Source organism: Mobula birostris, chromosome 16 (assembly GCF_030028105.1).
Source record: "Mobula birostris isolate sMobBir1 chromosome 16, sMobBir1.hap1, whole genome shotgun sequence".
In the NCBI taxonomy this organism is placed as follows: Eukaryota; Metazoa; Chordata; class Chondrichthyes; order Myliobatiformes; family Myliobatidae; genus Mobula; species Mobula birostris.
Window position 1 is genome coordinate 26,071,896 of NC_092385.1, and position 19,431 is coordinate 26,091,326.

Sequence of the window (19,431 nt, forward strand, 5' to 3'; positions counted from 1 at the left end):
TGTAAAGCGTAAGGCACTCTCTGTTTAGCATGTTATATTTAATAATACCTTCAAGTAATGAAGTAATATTCTCTAGGAATACTCTTAGTAATGGTCTAGCTACTCTCTCCATTTTGTTTCAAATTTAACTATTAGTTATGCCAAGACAAATGCCTATACGCTGTTGATTATAGAACAAGTGCTATATCCACATGAAGGGAAATTTGCAGATAATATATAATCGCTTCTTATATAAGCATACTGACAATTGGGCCTTGACAATTTTAAATTCAAGTACATTTGATAAAGGATCTAGTGCTTTCCAGGTGTATATAATGAATAAACTCTCTTGAGCTTCCAGCCAGGTACAGGTATTGATTTTAAATGATGTTTCGATGACAGACTGCCATCTTCATCAGGGATTATGCCGAGGCACGTCTAGTCTGGTGGTATTTATACCCTGTCGTCCGTCCCTCCCGATTGGTTTGTCCTCATCCAATCAGGTTTCTGCTGCCCCACCTTGTTTACAATCAAATTCCAGTTCTTACTGAGAGCAAGAGCTTCATCTTTGTTAAAATTCTTTTCCTCTAGCAGCAAAGAAGTTTTGTGCAATGGCCATAGGATTGACTTTGATAGCACAGAACTACTGTGCCACACCAGTGGTTTTTGGGTCCAGCTGGTGAAGGAAGCCAGAGATTGTCATTGAAATGTCAATTAAAATCAATGCCTGTACCTGGCTGGAAGCCCGAGAAGAGCTTATTCTTCATATATGCCGCGAAAGCCACTAGATCCTTTTTCAAATATATTTAAGTTTAAAATTGTTAAGGCCCAATTGGAAGCCAGAGAATAGTTTATTCATCAAGTACATTTCTTTAACTCTTGATTAAATTTCTTTCAAATGATTTTATTTTATACCATAACACTGTTAATCCCTGTGAAATAATAAACATGACAGAGGCTGTGTGTCCCTAAAGGGGAAATGGAGATGAGACAAAAATAATGTTTTCTTCCTATTCATTTGTAAAACCTTATCTTCTATTCAGCATTGAGTAATATCTGATTTACTTCAGGATATGAAAGTGGGCGTTGCTTTGTTAGTTATTAATGTTGATGTTTTTGGCTTAATTATAAATTCAGATTTAGAATAAAAACAGAGGTGATAAATTGGCACATGATACATCCTAAAATTAGCTTACTATTACAGCAGCCAGTAAACACCATCTGCAACATATGATCAAGATACTGAAAATAAATGTCAGCAAAGCTTGTGAATCTTAAAATGTTCCAAAAGATCTATGCACTGTATAGAACTGAGAGAGAGGGATGCCGAAGTGGGAAGGACCAAGGTAATCTGCAGGTGAGCTGAAGAGACAGGGTCGATCTGCTAGATCTGTTGGTGAGGCAGAGGGAACAGGAGTGACAGATGTAGGTGTTGCAAGAGGGCGGGGTGGAAGTGGGAGAGATGACCTGCTGGTGAGGTGGAAACATTTGGGATAACCTGCCGATGAAGTGGGGAGAGTAAGGCGGAAGGGCTGGTGAGGTGTAGATGGTAGGTTTGATCTGGGGGAAATTTGGAAGAGGTTACAGGTGGCCTAGTGGTGGGGTAGAGGGGCATGGGTGATTGGATAGGCAGATGGTGGGTGTTGAAGTGACCTTGCGGTGAAGTGGCAACAAGTGCATGTGTAACAATCAAAGATTAATGGGTGTGCCCTCATTTTCACCCCATTATGCTGAAGAAGTGTATGAACGCCCACACCAAAAGTCGGAAAATGTAAATTACTTCACTAAAGAGTGGAGTAAGTGTGGGTGATCTGGTGGGATAGGCAATAGGGGTAACACGTTATGAAGATGGAGGGGTTAAGATGATGTGTGGGTGGAAGGTAATCAGCTGAAGCTGAGGGACTGTGGATGACCTGCTGATGAAGAGCACAGGAAGGGGTGGGTGAGGTTGAGTCTGCAGGTGTAAACTAGTGCATTGGAAGGAACAGCCATCACCTGGTGAGACAGTGGTAAAGGAAATGATCTGGGTGAAGGGAGCATGATAATCTATGGTGAGGTGGAGGAGAGGAGTGAACTGGTGAAGGGAGTATGGGAGCTACACTCTGGTAAAGACAGGGGCTGAAGTGGTGAGGAGAGAGGTTAGGAGATTTGGTGAGGGGTTCTCTGTTGAGCTTCTATGCTTGTGATCCTCTACCATGTTACAAGGAAACTGCCTCCTCTTTTTCTTCATAAAGGAATCTGAAGTTGTATCATTAATGAAAACATTTACAAGATTAATCTGCGGCACTGATTTAGTTAGGAAAAAGTGAGTCAGTAATATTACTGTATTGGTGGCTGGGGGATAAGTGGGCCCATGTACTTCCCAAATGATTCATTCTGCATGACAGAAAATAAAACAAAATGAACTAGAGAGGAAAAAAAACATGTTCAAAAGACACGCTAACTTCTGGGACACGGACCAGAAATGTGTAATATTTCTTGAAGTTCCTTGATGTCTTATTTCAAGTTGCAATGCTTTCATTTCTTTTATTTACATTTTGCCCTTCTCTACTGTGCAGCTCCCAGCCTTGCTGGGTTTGTAGCTTTCAATAAAAGCATGGTTAAGCAATGGGCAGCTAAAACCTGCAGCCACATCATGGAGCCTGGATTAACTCAAACCATGGAACAAAGCTTGACTAATGTACTAGCATCACCTGACCTTTGAATCCAGTTCTTCCTTTAAATTCTTTCTGAGCTATCCAATTAATTTTAATTCCACTAAAAAAAAACAAATCCCACTATACTCCCTAGTTTAAAGGTTCTGATGGTTGTTCCTACATTTAGTTCATGCCTGTGTGTCCAACTTTTTTTCCCCCTGATCTAGGCAGGAGTCCGAGTAACGTCAATGACCAAAAACCACCAGTCTGTGACCAGTCAACTTTACTAAGGCAGCTAAGGGAAAATCTGGCATTTCTTGACCATAGGTGATATGTGACTCAGCAAACATTATGCAGTAGTGGAGGAAACATCTTGAATTTTATTAGTGAATGTGCTTTACAAATAATTGTGTATTGAACACGGATCATCTTTTGAACACAAATGATGCAATAAAACAGAGAGTCATACAGGACACCCATTTTGGCCAAACCAGTTTTCTAATTGAGTACACTCCCCTGCTCTTTGTCCATGGTCCTACAATTTTCCTCCCTATATTTATACATAACACAATAAAGATTCTAAAAACAATTACCTTGCAGCAGATAACTACCGTTTGAATTTTGGCTCCTAATTTTCACTTCTTCCCGAAACCCTCATGGTTTCATGATCTATTTTTGAAGCAACTCAACTTGCGCCAGGTAACATCAAGAAATAACTGAGTACTTGATATAGCAAAGAGTTGGGGTTTAGGTCATATCCCAATTGTAATACTGAGTTCCTCAGCTCCAGAACTAGCTGCGTCTCTAACTGAGCCGCTCCAGTGTAGTTTACAACATTGGTGTTTACTCATAAATGTGGAGAATTGTCCAGTTATTCCCTGTTCACAGAAACATAGGGGAAATCCAATTCAGCTAATTACTGCCCAGTCATTCTGTTCTTGATCATCTGATAGTGATGGAAATCATTGTCAGCAAGACTTCCAAGTATCATTTATTTACCGATAACCTGATCACTGATGGTCAGATTGGGTTTCCTAGGACCACTCATTTCCAGGCTCCAAGCCATCTATTGAGCTGCTCTATTGAGTTGTTGGATGGATGACAATACACTGGCATCCATCCAACAACTGGAAAGTCAACAATTATTCCCTGGCCAGATAAAAGCTGGGCAAATCCAATCCAGCTAATTACAACCCAGTCGATTCTTGATGATGATGATGGAAACTGGGGTTGAAAATGCCATCAAATGGCACCAGCTCAGCAAAAATGCACTCAATTCACATCCAGTATGTGTTTCACCAGGACCTGGGGTATTGCACACTGTTCTGGCGCCACACTACAGGAAGGATATGGCAGCAATGAGGGCTGATTGAATAAGGAGAGAATAATTGGCTGGAATGTAGAAGGTTGGAGGGCAACCTTATGGATGTTTATAAAATGATGAGGTCACAAGTGGAGTAGATGGTCAGAGTCCTTTTCCCAGGATAGGGGAGTCTAGAACAAACTTGGACCATGGAGTTGAATTTCAGAGAGAGTTAAGACAGCATTTGATTGGATGCGTCATCATACCAACCTGACAAAAGCAAAATCAATGAATAGCTGAGTTACACCTCACACAGCGGATCATGATTGTAATTGTTGGAGGTTAATCATCCTAGTCCCAGAACACCTCTCTGGGAGCTTTTCTGGGCAGAGAGCTTCAGCAATATCCTTTCTTCCATTCTATGGTCAGAACTGGGATGCTTGCTGATGACAGCACTATGTTCAATTCTGTTTGCAATTTCTCAGCAAACGAAGCAGTCCAGACAGCATGTGAAAAACTCAGGCAGTATCACCGAGCCCCTCTGTCAGCCCTGCACAGACAGGCGCCTCCCAGTCTCCACCCAGCTAACAGGAGTCACCTGCCACTCATTCCCAACTCATCATGTGCAGCCTATTTTAACCCAGCTTGCATCCATAGTCCCTTGTTCACTCAGCAACCTACCAGCCTCAACCAGATGCTCCAGCCTTCAGTTATCTTGTTCCTTTGTTGTATTAAGTATCTTTTCTCTCTTGTTTGACAGCCCTGCCTGGCTTGTTATTTTGCAGTTTATTATTAAATTGATTGCTCTCAGCTAAATTGGCTTCTGTGTAAGCCTCCTCTACATTTCCTGACAAGAGCTGCTCTGAATACTCTAAATGTGGTCTGACCAGTGATTATAAAGCCTCTCTTGCTTTTATATTCTAGACTTCTGGGAATAAATGTTAACATTACATTTGCCTTCCTTACTACTGACTCTGGTGGCAGGGTGGAGATACATCTTCACCAAAGGAGGTGCAAGGCATTCATTCCCTCTGCTAGCCTGCAGGTCATGTTGGGCAAAGTGTAGCACCTGCTTAGCCCCCCGATCAGCGTCATGTAAAGCCATGGGAGCAGCTGGTGCATAGCACAAGTCCTGGTTACATGACCACTGATGCCAGGCAGACAATCTCTGAAGAGTATTGACGAAGGCTGTGGCCACTCATCTTGTAAAAACACTGCCCAGAAGAAGGCAATGGCCAACCACTTCTGTAGAAAAATTTGCCACGAATAATTATGGTCATGGAAAGACCATGATCACCCACATCATACGACATGGTGAATATTGACGACTGACTCAAACTGCAGTTAACCTTTAGGAATTCTGTTCTAGAACTCTGAGACCCTTTGCAAACTCTAGTTTCTGAAGTCACTTCCCATTTAGAAAATTGTCAAGGCACTGGTTTGTGATTCATAACAAATAATTACTTCCTCTATTAGGAAATTACCTGCCTATTTCTCACTATACTCTATTGCAGCTGAAACAGTCACACTTCAGCTTCCCATGGTCACTTTGGTATCCTGAGTTCTATGGCTAATTATTTTCAACTCAGAGCCTGGGTTTTGTGTAAGAAATTATGACAGGTCACTTCTGCTGTTTTTGAGGACTTCCTCTGCAATCTTAACCATGTTAAATTTATTATTAAAACTGAACATTATCCGATTGATACAACTTTAATTTCTGTCCTAGACTTCTGTAACTTCAAGTGCCACATGAAAAAAGGAATTTTGCCATTGTTATGGAGTTCCTCACTTCAGTCTAAAGAAATATTTAACTTCAATATGTCATTAAAGAAACTTCTCACCTTAAAGCTGGAATGTTAAAGGAGCGTCTCAAATTAGAGTTATGCTAATGAAGTTCCTCCCCTCAGCAAAATGTGAAAACCTTATACTGTTAGGAAGTACATGTATTTTGACAGAGCTTCTCAAACAATACCATCTGTTTGAGAAATGATGACTTTTTCGTAAGTTATATTTCCAATAGCACACAACCTGTAGAAAGTTCATGATGGAAAGTAAATATGGGTTTATTTAGGGTCTGTTCTGAGGTGAAATCTGAGTTAACCTTTGTTATAAAACAACTAGGTGAAACATTCTGAATCAAATGCAGGTCATGCCAAGGACATGATGGAAACTAGTTAAAATATTAAACAATTTTATTTGCAACCAGTTGTGCCATAAATTCTTCATGATTGTGTTTTAGAATTTTCACAGAGATTTTCACACATCAGGCCTGTTCCTAAATTTTCTACAGTCAAAAAAGGGAAAAGGGTTACTGAGCCAGTGCAGAGTACCCTTGTGGTCATCTCCCTCAGTAACACTTTGGATACTGTTGTGGTGGTTGACATAACAGAGGAAAGTCACAGTGGTCAGGTCTCTGGCACTGAGTCTGTCTCTGTGAATCAGAAGGGAAGGGGGAGAAAAGGCACGTTGTTATGATAGGGGATTCGTGAGTTAGAGGAATAGACAGGAGGTTCTGTGGGTGAGAACAAGATTCCCGGATGGTATGTTGCCTCCTGGGTGCCAGGACCTGGGACATCAAGGATCAAGTCCTCAGCATTCTTAAGTGGAAGAGTGAACAGTCCGAGGTGGTGGTCCATGTAGGTACCAATGTCATGGGTAGGATGAATGACAAGGTTCTGCATAGGGAGTTAGGTGCTAAGTTAAAAGGCAGGACCCCCTGGATTGTGATCTCAGGATTGTTATCTGTGCCACATGCTAGTGCGGCCAGAGCTAGGAAGGTTATATAATTTAATACGTGGCTAAGGAATTGATGAAGGAGAAAGGGCATAAGATTTTTGGATCAATGGGCTCCTTTCCAGGGAAGGTGGGACCTGTACAGATTTGTACCTGAACTGGAGGAGGACTATTATCCTAGTGGGAAGGTTTGTTAATGCTTGCAAGTTGTATGGGGATGGGAACCAGATTGCCAGAACAGTTAGTGGAGATGTTGTGGAAGCAGATATTGGTAAGTCCTCAGACGAAGTTAGGAATCGAAAGGTTGAGCATGGTGCGACTAGTGTCCTGAGCTGCCTATATTTCAATGCAAGAAGTATTGTAGGAAAGGCAGATAAGAGTGCTGAAGATGAGGTTGCTGTTTAAAAACAGAGGCAACGTGCAGTGAGGAGAGGCAGTTGATAGGGCAAAATTGCAGTCAACAAGATGTTGCAACGTAAAAGGTGGACAAAATCGAGAAGGGTGAATACAGGACTAAAGGTGTTATCTTTGAATGCGCTCAGAGTACGGAATAAGGTAAGATGAATTTGTAGCACAGATGTGATTGGCCTGTATCATGTTGTAGTCATCACTGAATCATGGTTGAAAGAAGATGATAGCTGAGAGCTTAATGTCCAAGGATACACATTGTATCGAAAGGGCAGACAGGAAGGCAGAGGAGGTGGTGTTGCTCTGTTAGTAAAAAATGAAATCAAATCAATAGAAAGGGGTGACATAGGATTGGAAGGTGCTGAATCATTGTGGATAGAGCTAAGGAACTGCAAGGGTAAAAAGACCCTGATGGGAGTTGTATACAGACCCCCAAACATTATTAATTTGTGGTCCACAAATTACAACTGGAGATAAAAAATGAATGCTAAAAGGGCAATGTTATGGGGGTTTCAATATGCAGGTAGTTTGATAAAATCAGGTTGGTGCTGGATTCCAAGAGGGGGAATTTCTAGAATGCCCACAAGATGGCTTTTTAGAGCAGCTTGTGGTTGAGCCCACTGGGCTTTGGATTGGGTGTTGTGCAATGGAGCAGAATTGATTTGAGAGCTTAAGGTAAAAGAATACTCAGGGGCACCTGAAATTTGAGAAGGAAAAGCTAAAGTCAGAATTATCATTCTTACGGTGGACTAAAGGGAATTAGAGGCATGAGAGAGGAGTTGACCAGAATTGATTGGAAAATAACACTGGCAAGGATGATGGCAGTGCAGCAATTGTCAGAATTTCTGTAAGCAATTGCAAAGGACAGTGTGTGTGTGTATATATATATATATATATATATATATATATATATATATATATATATATATATATATATATATAAAATATTCCAAAGAGGAAGAAGTATTCTAAAGGAACGATGACACAACTGTGGCTAACAAGAGAAGTCAAAGCCAATGTAAAAGCCAAAGAGAGGGCATATAATAGAGCAAATATTATTGGGAAGTTAGAGGATTGGGAAGTATTTAAAAACCACCAGAAAGCAACTAAAAAAGTCAAGTAAAGATTGAATACAAAAGTAAGCTAGCCAATAATATTAAAGAGGATACCAAGAGTTTCTTCAGATACATAAAGTGTAAAAGAGAGGCGAGAGTAGATATCGGACCACTGGAAAATGATGCTGCAGAGCTAGTAATGGGGGACAAGGAAATAGCGGATGAACTGAGCAAGTATTTTGCATCAGTCTTCACTATGAAATACACTAGCAGTATGGTTGAAGTTCCATGTGTCAAGGGTCATGAAATGTGTGAAACTATCATTATCAGAATGAAAGTTCATGGGAAACTGAAAGGTAGATAGGTCATGTGGACCAGATGGAGTACACCCCAGGGTTCTGAAAGAGATGGCTGAAGTGATTGTGGAGGCATTAGTAATGATCTTTCAAGAATCACTAGATTCTGGAATAGTCCTGGAAAACTGGAAAATTGCAAATGTCATGCCACTCTTCAAGAAGGGAGAGAGGCAGAAGAAAGAAACCTGTAGGCCAGTTAGTCTGACCTCAGAGTACTTTGAGGCACGTGATAAAATAGGCTGTAGTCAGCATGATTTCCTCAAGGAAAAATCTTGCCCGACAAATCTGTTGGAATTCTTTGGAGAAATAACAAGCAGGATAGACAAAGGAGAATTGGCGGATGTTGTGTACTTGGATTTTCAGAAGGCCTTTGACAGGGTATCACACACGAGGCTGCTTAGCAAGCTATGAGCCCATGGTATTACAGGGAAGATTCTAGCATTGATAAAACAGTGTGTAATTGGCAGGAGGATGACAGGAGGAATAAAGTGAGCCTTTTCTGGTTGACTGCCAGTAGTGGTGTTTCACAGGCGTCTGTGTTGGATCCAATTCTTTTTACATTATATGTTAATGATTTTGATAATGGATTAATGGCTTTTGCTGCAGAATTTGCAGATGATATGAAGACAGGTGGAGGGGCAGGTAGTTTTGAGAAAGTAGAGACGCTATAGAAGGACAGACAAATTATGAGAATGAACAAAGTGGCAGATGGAATATAGTGTTGGGATGTGTATAGTCATGCACTTTGGCAGAAAAAATGAAAGGGTTGACTATTTTCACAATGGAGACAAAGTACAAAAAAACTGAGGCACAAAGGGACTTGGGAGTCCCTGTGCAGGATTCCCTGAAGGTTAATTTGCAGGGATGTTTGTGGTGAGGAAGGCAAATGTGATGTTAGCATTCATTTTAGGAGGACTAGAATAGCAAGGATGTAATGTTGAGACTTATAATGCTCTGGTTGAGGACCCACTTGGAGTATTGTGAGCAATGTTAGACCCTTTATCATCGAAAGGATGTGCTGAAACTGGATAGGGTTTAAAGGAGTTTCATGAAAATGATTCCAGGATTGAGCAGTTTATCATCTGAAGGGCATTTGATGGCTCTGGGCATGTATTCGCCAGAATTCAGAAGAATGAGAGGTGACTTCATTGAAACCTATCGAATGGTGAGAGGCCTGGATGTTTCCTATGGTGGGAGAGTCTAAGACCAGAGTTCACAACCTCAGAATAGAGGGGCATCTTTCAAGAACAGAGATGAGGAGGAATTTCTTTAACCAGAGAGTGGTGAATCAGTGTAATTCTTTGTTACAGACAGCTATGGAGGCCAAGTCTTTATGCATATTTAAGGCAGAGGTTGATAAATTCTTGATTGGTCAGGGCATGAAGGGATATGGGGAGAAGGCAGGATATCGGGGTGAGAAGAAAATTGGATCAGCCATGATGAAATGGCAGAGCAGACTTGATGGGCCAAGTGGCCAAATTCTGCTCCTATATCTTATGGTCTTATGATATCATGTCATCAATTAAAGTTAACCTAAATCTGGAAGATTTTAAAATGTACTTCCTGAGGAATGATAAGTGCCATGCTACTGCTTTAAATCAGAAACTGCTGTGAGGTCAGAGAGTTAAGATCTGCCTGGTTTAATCATACAAAGTGGTGCAGGATCTTTTCATTTCGTTACAAGATTACAGCTAATTAGAAGTCAACCTCTTAAAGTAGTTGAATTTATGTAATGAAATATAACATAGCTGGATTATTTTGGACAGATTATAAGTTAACCAAGAAGGTGACGTCCAATCACGAATTTTTTGACCCAACTGAAACAAAGATCACCATTCCATCCTCACAGATCCTTGCCCTGATTGCCTGGAATCTTGAAAACCGGATCCCCAGGCCCTGCAAGACAAGCCTATTCTGGTGAACACACCTGACAACCTCATGCACGTGCTGGGGGACCGTGTGCTCTGGAGCACTCATGCAGACCCACTCCTCACCCGTTTCTGGCCATCCAGGCACACAGCAGACCCTAGATTTTCTGTGACGCCATTTCTGCTGGCTCTCTATGATCGCAGATGTACGTCAGTTCATTGTTGCCTGCCCTCAATGGGTCCAGTCCAGTTCCTCCAACCTGTGGCCCTCTGGGATCCTGCGGCCCCTACCAGTCCCTTGATGCCTGTGGTCCCACGTTGCCATGGATTTCATTACGGGTCTGCCACCTTCTGATAGGGCTATGGTGATCATAACAGTGGTGGACTAGTTCATTTCTCTCCTTACCTTCCGACACTGCTGAGGCAGTGAACCTCATTCTCCAACATGTAGTTCGCCTCCGTGGTTTTCCTCAGGACATTGTCGTTGGACCAAGGTTCACAATTCATCTCCCGCCTCTGGTGAGCCTTTGGCTCCCTCCTCCGCACCTCAGTGAGAATGTCCTCTGATTGTCATCCGCAAACCAGTGGTTAATCAGAAACATCCGATCAGCAAGTGAGAAGGTTTCTGTAATGCTTCATCACCTCTAACCGTTGCACATTGTAGAAGTACCTGCTCTGTTCGGAAGTATCTGCCACAGGTGTGTCACCCTTTGAAGTGCTTCATGGCCATCAACCTATGTTGCTCCCCATGGAGGAGCCGAAGGTGGAGGTCCTGTCCCACCAGGGCCTTCGTACCCAGAAGCCAGAATGCTTAGAAGAGGACACAAAGGGCCATTCTAAATGCCAGTAGTGCCTACTGCTGCCAGGCTCACCACAGGCAGCGCCCAGCCAGACTACTCTGGCCTGGGGACCGTATCTGGCTGTCCACATGAGATCTGAGCCCATGCACTAACTCCCCAAACGCTCTTGCCCTGGTTCGTCGGTTTCTCCAAGATCAGGCATTGCAACCCAGTCACTTACCACCTCGAGCTGCCGGCGTCCCTTAGGATCGCAGCTAACTTCCACGTGTCCTGTCTCAAGCCCATTGTCTACGGACTACTCAACTAGCCTGGAACCAAGGATGGTGGAAGGTGGTCCAATGTTCACAGGTCACTGGTTTATGGATTTGCATCATTGTGGACAAGGTGTGCAGTACCTGTTGTTTGGGAAGGGTACGGCCCAGAGGAAAGGTCTTGGGTGGCGTCCAGTTTCATTGTGGATCCACTGCTCATCGAGAAGTTCCACTGTACCCATCCAGAGTGCCAGCAATAGAGGGGGTTGGTCCTGTCAGGCCCAGACAGGCAGACATCTTCCAGTCTGCACCCAGCCAACAGGAGTCACCTGCAGCCTATTTAAACCCACCTCTCATCCACAGTACCACGTTCACCCGTCAAACCATCCAGCCTCAACTCAGTTGCTCCAACGTTCAGTTACCTTGTTGTCTTGTCGTGTTATGTATCTATTCTCTCGTCTTGTGGCCCCTCGTGGTTTGTTACTTTGCGGTTAATTGTTAAAGTGATCGCCCACTGCTAAATCAGCTCTGCTGCTCTGCGTTTGGGTCAAGTGTCCTCTACATCTCCTGACACCCTCACCATCAATATTCTGGTTCTTGTCATTGGCCAGAAAGTGAATCGCATCAGCAACATAGAGATAAGAACATAGAAGAGTACAGGCCAATATGGGTCCTTTGGTCCACAATGTTGTGCTGAACTTTTATTCTACTCCACAATCAATCTAACCCTTCTCTCTTTCACAGTGGATAACCCTCCATTTTTATTTCATCCATCTGTCTATCGAATCGTTTCAGAGCTGTTAATTAAAACTGAGGGTATGACAGTGTTGAACGCTGAGCTGTAGTCAATAAGCAGCAGCCTGGCGTAGGTATTACTATTGTCCAGATGATCCAAGGCCAAGTGGAGAGACAGTGAGATCGTATCCACTCTAGTCCTATCATGGCGATAGGCAGATTGCAGTGGGTCCAGGCCCTTACTTAGGCAGAAGTTAATCCTAGCTCTAACCAGCCTCTGAAACCACTTCATCACAGTAGATGTGAGTGCCTCTGGGCAATAATTGTCAAGGTAGCTCGTCCTGCTCTTCCTGGGCACTGGTATGATTGTCACCCTTTTGAAGCAGGTGGGGAAGTTTGGCTGCAACAGTGAGAGATTGAAGATATCCTTGAGCACTCCTGCCAGTTGGTTGGCCCAGATTCTCGGTGCAGTACCAGGTACACCATCAGGGTCTCACGCCTCGCAAGGGTTCCGAAAGATATTCTGACCTTGGTCTCGGAGGCAAAGAGATCACAGGGTCACCAGATGCCACAGGGATTTTCACAGCTGTAGTTTTATTCTCCCTTTCAAAGCATGCATAAGATACATTGAGCTCAAATGGGAGTGAAGCATCATAGCCATTAAGGATGTTAGGTATCATTTTGTGGAAGTAATGACCTCCAAACCCTGCCAGAGCTGACGTGCATCCAATTCCATCTCTAACCTCAGTTGGAATTGTTTTTTCTCTCTTAAAATAGCCTTCTGTAGGTCATCACTGGACTTCTTCTACAGTTCTGGATCACCAATCTTGAATGCCACAGACCTAGCCATTTCCTCCATATCCATGTTGACCTGGCAGCGGATATTTGGGCAGACCGTGGACCCTGAATTGGGTTGGCAGTGGGAGGCAGCGGGAATGGGACTCTGAATTTCAAGTCGGATAGACCTAAAGGGAAGGTCAAACCTTCATTCAGGAGAGATCAGGATGTCAAGAATCAGGTCGGGCAATGGGAGACGGGTGATTGAGATCATGATCCAGATGGGGTCTGGGGCTGGGCGGCTTGAAAGAAAGGTTGTGGTGCAGAGGGATTGGTAGATGGTAGCTGAAAGTGAGGATGAGTGAAACTGTCCAAGGGGATGTTCAGTAGAGAGAACCACACACTAGGTCCCCTTGGCCACATGCCGGTTCACGTCCAATAAGCTGATCAGAAGCAGCCTGACCTTGTGAAAAATCTGCTTCTGTGTGACTGGCCAACACTGACAGCAGACCTCTGAAACACAAACGAGTTTTGCGCAGGTAACGCCAAAACAGCTGTTGGACGTGATTTGATGCCCCTCTGCACAAATGGATGTTCCATGTAATGATGCCATGAATGTGAAGTACCTGAACAGATCTGGCACTCCACAAGAGCCCTGCAATAAAAAGGATTCTGTATTTTATTAAATCCCATGCAGTGGTTTGCAGAAAAGTTCCACAATGCAAATTCTTTTCTGGATCCTTGGTCATTGGGAAAGAAATAACAGTGCACAATCTAGTTTATTTTCAATGGTTGCAGGCATTTAAATGAGGTATTAGAACACCAGTGACAGTGTCAAACATTTATCAGGCGTGGAAGGTACAAGTGCGAAGCTAACCTTCAATACAGTAGTTTTAAAAAAAATTCTAGCTTCAGATAATGATGCCTGAATTGATCATATCCACCATCCCGGAGGCCTCTCTGAATTAGATGACCAATTTGGCAAACATTATTGGTTGTATTTTGTGAATTTATGTCCATTAGAAGATGGAATAATTTGACCCCAAACTGATGTTATTTAGGATGCACTGAAGCTGGCTGAGGGAGGAAAGTTTCACATCTAGCTTCAGGCTTGATGCAGACCAGAATCCTAAAGGCAAATACATTCTGCTCTAACTATAGTGACGGCAACTTGCTTTGGCCTCTTCCAGAAAGTCCTATCTAGATTCTAGATATGAGGTGATGCAGGAAATCAGCACAAAATTGACTACTAGCTGGTCACTTCTGGTCAGAGAATAAACTGAATTCATAACTGCCTGCAGGAGTGTTTAATCCTGCATATAGAAATTGTTACCAACAAGACTGACTTTGCTGCTGTGATTCTTTGACTCAGCGGTGGGAAGAAATGTAGCAGAAGGTGTGCACTGTTTACAGGAAATGTGTGCTTTTTGTCAGTCTTTGAAGAAAAATGGAGTTACTGGATCTGATGTGGAACACTCAGCAGCTGATGTTCATTGGAGGCACACTTATTGCCACCTGCGATTTCCAAATGTTGAGCCCGAGGGTCTCCAGAGGCAAACACTTCCAAAAAGTAATTACCATTGCTAGGTTAGTCTTAGAATTTTCATCTGCAACAAATATACTTTTGCTTTGCACAACAAGAATGAAATAACTATGTCTAAACCAATGCATAACAGAAAGTCAGGACAGTGCAGACTCATCTTTAATTCTTTCCTTAAGGCACTTCATGATCACTGATAGCCAGATCAGTGAAAATCATCTGCAATGCAGAACTGAACCATTCCAATGTTTTATATTTATTGTTCATTCAGTAACTACAATACCACAACAAAAACCCATGTACAATACTCACAACTGCACAAAACACTATTTACGCTTTCAGATTAACATTACTACCTACTACACACTTGAGCCCTGAAGGACAAACCAGTGCCCCATGTGAGGCTCGTCTCGTGACCTTCAGATTATGAGACAGACACACTGCCTCCTGCAGTAATAACAAGCAAATAGACATTGATTATAATTCCTTTCACAAAGCTAAATTATGTAAATTTTGGCCAAGCACTGAAAGGAGATCTTAGTATAGACAAATAGAAGCTTGATGATAGAACTAGATTTTAAGGAACATCTTTGAACAATGAGAGGTTGAAATGTTTATAGAAATTTCAGCACTTATTGTCAACGTATGTGAAAGCCCGGCCATCAGTGATGGATAATTACGATGACAGGTGTACACGAGTTTAGGATGAGCAGAAGTTTACGTGGTGTGGAAATCAGCCAGTAAAGCTTCAGCAAATGTCTTGGAGACACTAAAATATTGCTTGACAGATTCAGCCGCAGATGCATTGAAGCCAATGTCCAAATTCAAAGACAACGAAATGCATTGTTTAGAAGCAGGACTCTGACAAGCTTCCTGCCACTCCCCTTCCATGTTCAAAAGTTCAAAGTAAAATTTACTGTCAGAGTACATACATGTCACCACATACAACCCTGAGATTCTTTTTCTGTGGGCATATTTAGCAAATCTATAGAACAGTAACTGTAAACATCAGGAACCGTATACTCTAAACAAACTCTGCAAACGCAGATATAAATAAATAGCAATGCCTGACAATATAACATTCATCAATGTAACAATATAACAGAGTCCTTATATGAGTGTAGCTATCCCCTTTTTTTCCCCCAAGTGTTTGATGGTTGAGGGGTAGTAACTGTTCTTGAACCTGGTGGTGTGAGTCCTGGGGCACTTGTACTTTCTACCTGATGGTAGCAGTGAGAAAAGAGCATGGCCTGGGTGGTGAGGATCTTTGATGATGGATGCTGCTTTTTTTATGGCAATATTTCATGTAGATGTGCTCAATAATTGGGAGGGTTTTACCCGTGATGTACTGGGCTGAATCCACTACCTTTTGCAGGATTTTCCGCTCAAGGGCATTGGTGTTCCCATACCAGGCTGTAATGCACCCAGTCAACACACTTTCCACCACTCATCTATAGAAGTTTGCCAAGGTTTTCGATCACATGCTGGACCTCTGCAGACTCCTGTGGAAGCAGAGGCACTGTCGTGGTTTCTTCGCAATAATATTTATATGATAGATCTGGGACAGGCACTCTGAGATAGTGACACCCAGGAATTTAAAGTTACTGACCCTCTCCACCTCTGATCCTCCTATGACTACTGGCTCATGGACCTCTGGGTTCCTTCTCCTGAAGTCTACAATCAGTTCTTTGGTCATATTGACACTGACCAATGGACACCCATTCCTGTCAGCTTGATGTTAGGGTCCTTTCCTTTTCATGAATTCTTGATTGATCAGGGCATGAACGGGTACAGGAGTGGGGGGTTGGTGGTGGAGGGAGAAGGCAGGAGCATGTGGCTGAGATGAAAATCATATCACCCATAGTAAAATGGCAGAGCAGACTTGATGGGCCAAATGGCCTGTCTGCTCTTATATCTTATGGTCTAATTGATTAACTTTCCATTAAATGCGTGAATGTCTTCACGGTAGTATTTTCCCCATTCCATACAGTAGCTGGGCAATCAGTATTACCTGAGTTCTCAACTAGAATAATAAGTGACCACTCTGTAGTTATAGCCTCTAGTTTGTGTTTCCGATGCAAATGGAAACAACATCTTTGACTCTCCAAAAAATGTTTCTTAAGATTAAAGTCATCAGACACTTTTCTAGAAGCAGTTCAATTTTCCTAATAGGATCAAAGAGTTATAGAAAAATACAGTACAGAATCAAGACCAACTTGTCCATGCAGAAACCATTTAAACTGCCTACTCCCATTGACCTGCACTGGGACCACAGCTTGCCATACCCCTACCATCTATGTACCTATCTAAACTTCGCTTAAATGTGAAATCGATCTCACATGCACCACCTGTGCTGGTGGCTCATTCCACACTCTCACCACCCTCTGAGTGAAGAAGTTTCCCCTCATGTTCCCCTTAAACTTTTCATCTTTCACCCTTGACCCATGACCTCTGGTTGTAGATCCACCCAACCTCTGTGAAAAAAGCCTACTTGCATTTACCCTGGTTATACCACTCATAATTTTGTATACCCTATCAAATCTGCTCTTGATCTTCTACATTCCAAGGAGTAAAGTCTTAACCTATTCAATCTTTCCTTGTAACTCAGGTCCTCCAGACTCGGCAACATCCTTGTAAGCTTTCTCTGTACTCTTTCAACCTTATTTACATCTTTCCTGTAGGTTGGTGATCAAAATTGCATACAATACTCCAAACTAGACCTCACCAATATCATATACAACTTCAACATAACGTCCCATCTCCTGTGCTCAGTGCTTTGATTTATGAAGGCCAAAGTGCCAAAAGCTTTCTTTATGACCCCATCTACCTGTGACACCACTTTCAATGGATTATGGACTTGTATTTACAGAACCCTTTGTTCTACTGCACTCTTCAGTGCCCTACCATTCACTGTGTACAACCTACCCTGGTTGGTCCTACCAAAATGCAACACCTCACACTTGTCTGCATTAAATTCCATCTGCCATTTTTCAGCCCATTTTTCCAGCTGGTCCAGATCCCTCAGCAAGCTACACTGTCACTGTCCACTACACCCCAAATCTTGGCGTCATCTGCAAATTTGCTGATCCAGTTAACCACATTATCATCCAGATCATTGATACAGATGACAAATAACAATAGACCCAGCACCGATCCCTGCAGCACCCCACTAGTCACAGGCCTCCAGCTAGAGAGGCAACCATCTACTACCACTCACTGGCTTCTCCATCAAAGCCATTGTCTAATCCAATTTACTACCTCATCTTGAATGTCAAGCGACTGAACCTTCCTGACCAACCTCCCATGCGGGACTTGTCAAAGGGTTACCTTCTCCCCACATGGTCAAGTATTTTACTAAGTGAGTTTGCTTATCTCTGCAGGAATGTTGATTGTGTAATTAGCACAGGCCTCAGGGCCTTGAGCAAGGTGAAGCGAAAACAGTTTTTGCAGCATGGGCAGCTTCAAATGTGGCTGCATATTCCAAATACTTGAAAGGCTCACAGTCCACAATTACACGCAAACAACAGTTTAGAAAAAAAAACTCATCCCAAATCCTTTAAATTAAATGAAAACAGAAGAGATTCTTCAGATGCTGGAAATCTTGAGCCACACCAACAAAATGTTGGAGGAACTCAGTAAGTCAGGCAGTATCTATGGAAGGAAATGAACAGCCGATGTTTTGGGCTGAGATCCTTCATCGGGGCAGTAAAGGAAGAGGAAAGAAGCCAGAATAAAAAGGTAGGGGAGGGGGAGGAGAACAAGCTGACAGGTAATGGCTGAGTCTAGGTGAGAGGGGATGAAATGGAAAGATGTGAGGAATAAGAGGGAATAAGGACAGGCCACGAGGGTGCGAGGAATTAAATGCCATGTATGACAATACTGTAAAGAGAGAAACAAGATAAAAGGAGTTTTTTTTGACAGATTTCCACTCCCTTCCCACTGAAAGCATTAACCCTGGAGCGGAGTTTCTTAGCCTTAAGCTTTTCTCTAATAACCTGTCACATCTATTACTCTTGGGCTGGATTGCAATCAAAGCAGAAGTTTCAGTCAGGTTTTTGTACTCCATTGTGAATGATGACAGAGAGTCTTTATCACTGACCCACTGGGCCAGAGGTGAACATTTCCCTTGCAGAGACCTTCCCGACCTATTGCTCCATTTTTCCCTGCCTGAAACAGCCACACTGTTGAGGGAGCTCTACTATAATAAGACCAGTGAGATTAGACTTGCAAGTATGGACCTGACATTACATTATTAATATTCTAGCCAAAACGTTCCTTTACTCATGGCCTTGACCATTTCACATAACCACACAATGCATTATGCCAAGCCTGACTCATTGGACAAACCTAGACTGCCATTAGGGCAATGAAAGTTCAACAAAATAGGTCAGGAAGAAAGAAAGAACAGTTGGAATTGTAAACGTAATAACGTCTGTACTTCGTGCTCCCATTTAGCATTTAACAACATTCACTTGAAATGCTCTTTGAAGCAACTTACAGACATCAGTGTTGTATGTGCTAGTTCTTCTTAGCAGGTGACATTTAAACTTTAGAAGAGGTAATTATTCACACACAGCATATAAAACATGCAATTAAGTTATTAATGTTTTCTAAGCTGCCAGTAGTTCTGGCCCCTTCTTCTCATAATGCACAGCATATTACATTCAGAACAAAGCACTACCTTTTTGCCATGTGTTGCTCCCATGCTGTTGGTTTGCCTCACTCCTCTTCAGGATCTGCTGCTGTTCTTGCTGAACAATACTCCTTTCAGCTTGGGCACTCTGTGCTGTTCTCTTTCTGCAAGGGGAGCTGCCTGCACAGTCTGCAAAGAAGCAGACTGCAGCAGGCAAGCAGGGGATGTGAAAGCACGCAGCTCTGGCGCCTTGACAACTCTGGTTTCTTCCACACAATCGTGACTTCACTGAATCAGTAAAAATGGCAAGACCTGGGAAGGGGAATCCAAAAAGAAAGTATTTTGAAGAGTTCAAAC

At 42.7% G+C, this 19,431-nt stretch overlaps 1 protein-coding gene across 2 annotated transcripts in view; it reads right to left on the bottom strand.

Moving 5' to 3' along the window:
• LOC140211067 (protein FAM107B-like) overlaps positions 1-19,222 on the bottom strand; it is a 154,974-nt gene extending 135,752 nt beyond the window's left edge. Inside the window, exon 1 of one of the 2 annotated variants that reach the window (XM_072280476.1) lies at positions 19,123-19,222. In XM_072280476.1, the coding sequence (XP_072136577.1) occupies positions 19,123-19,146 (24 nt within the window). In that variant the 5' untranslated portion in view covers positions 19,147-19,222. The remainder of the gene's footprint in view (positions 1-19,122) is intronic. The other variant, XM_072280479.1, reaches the window with a different exon arrangement.
• Positions 19,223-19,431: the final 209 nt, after the last annotated feature.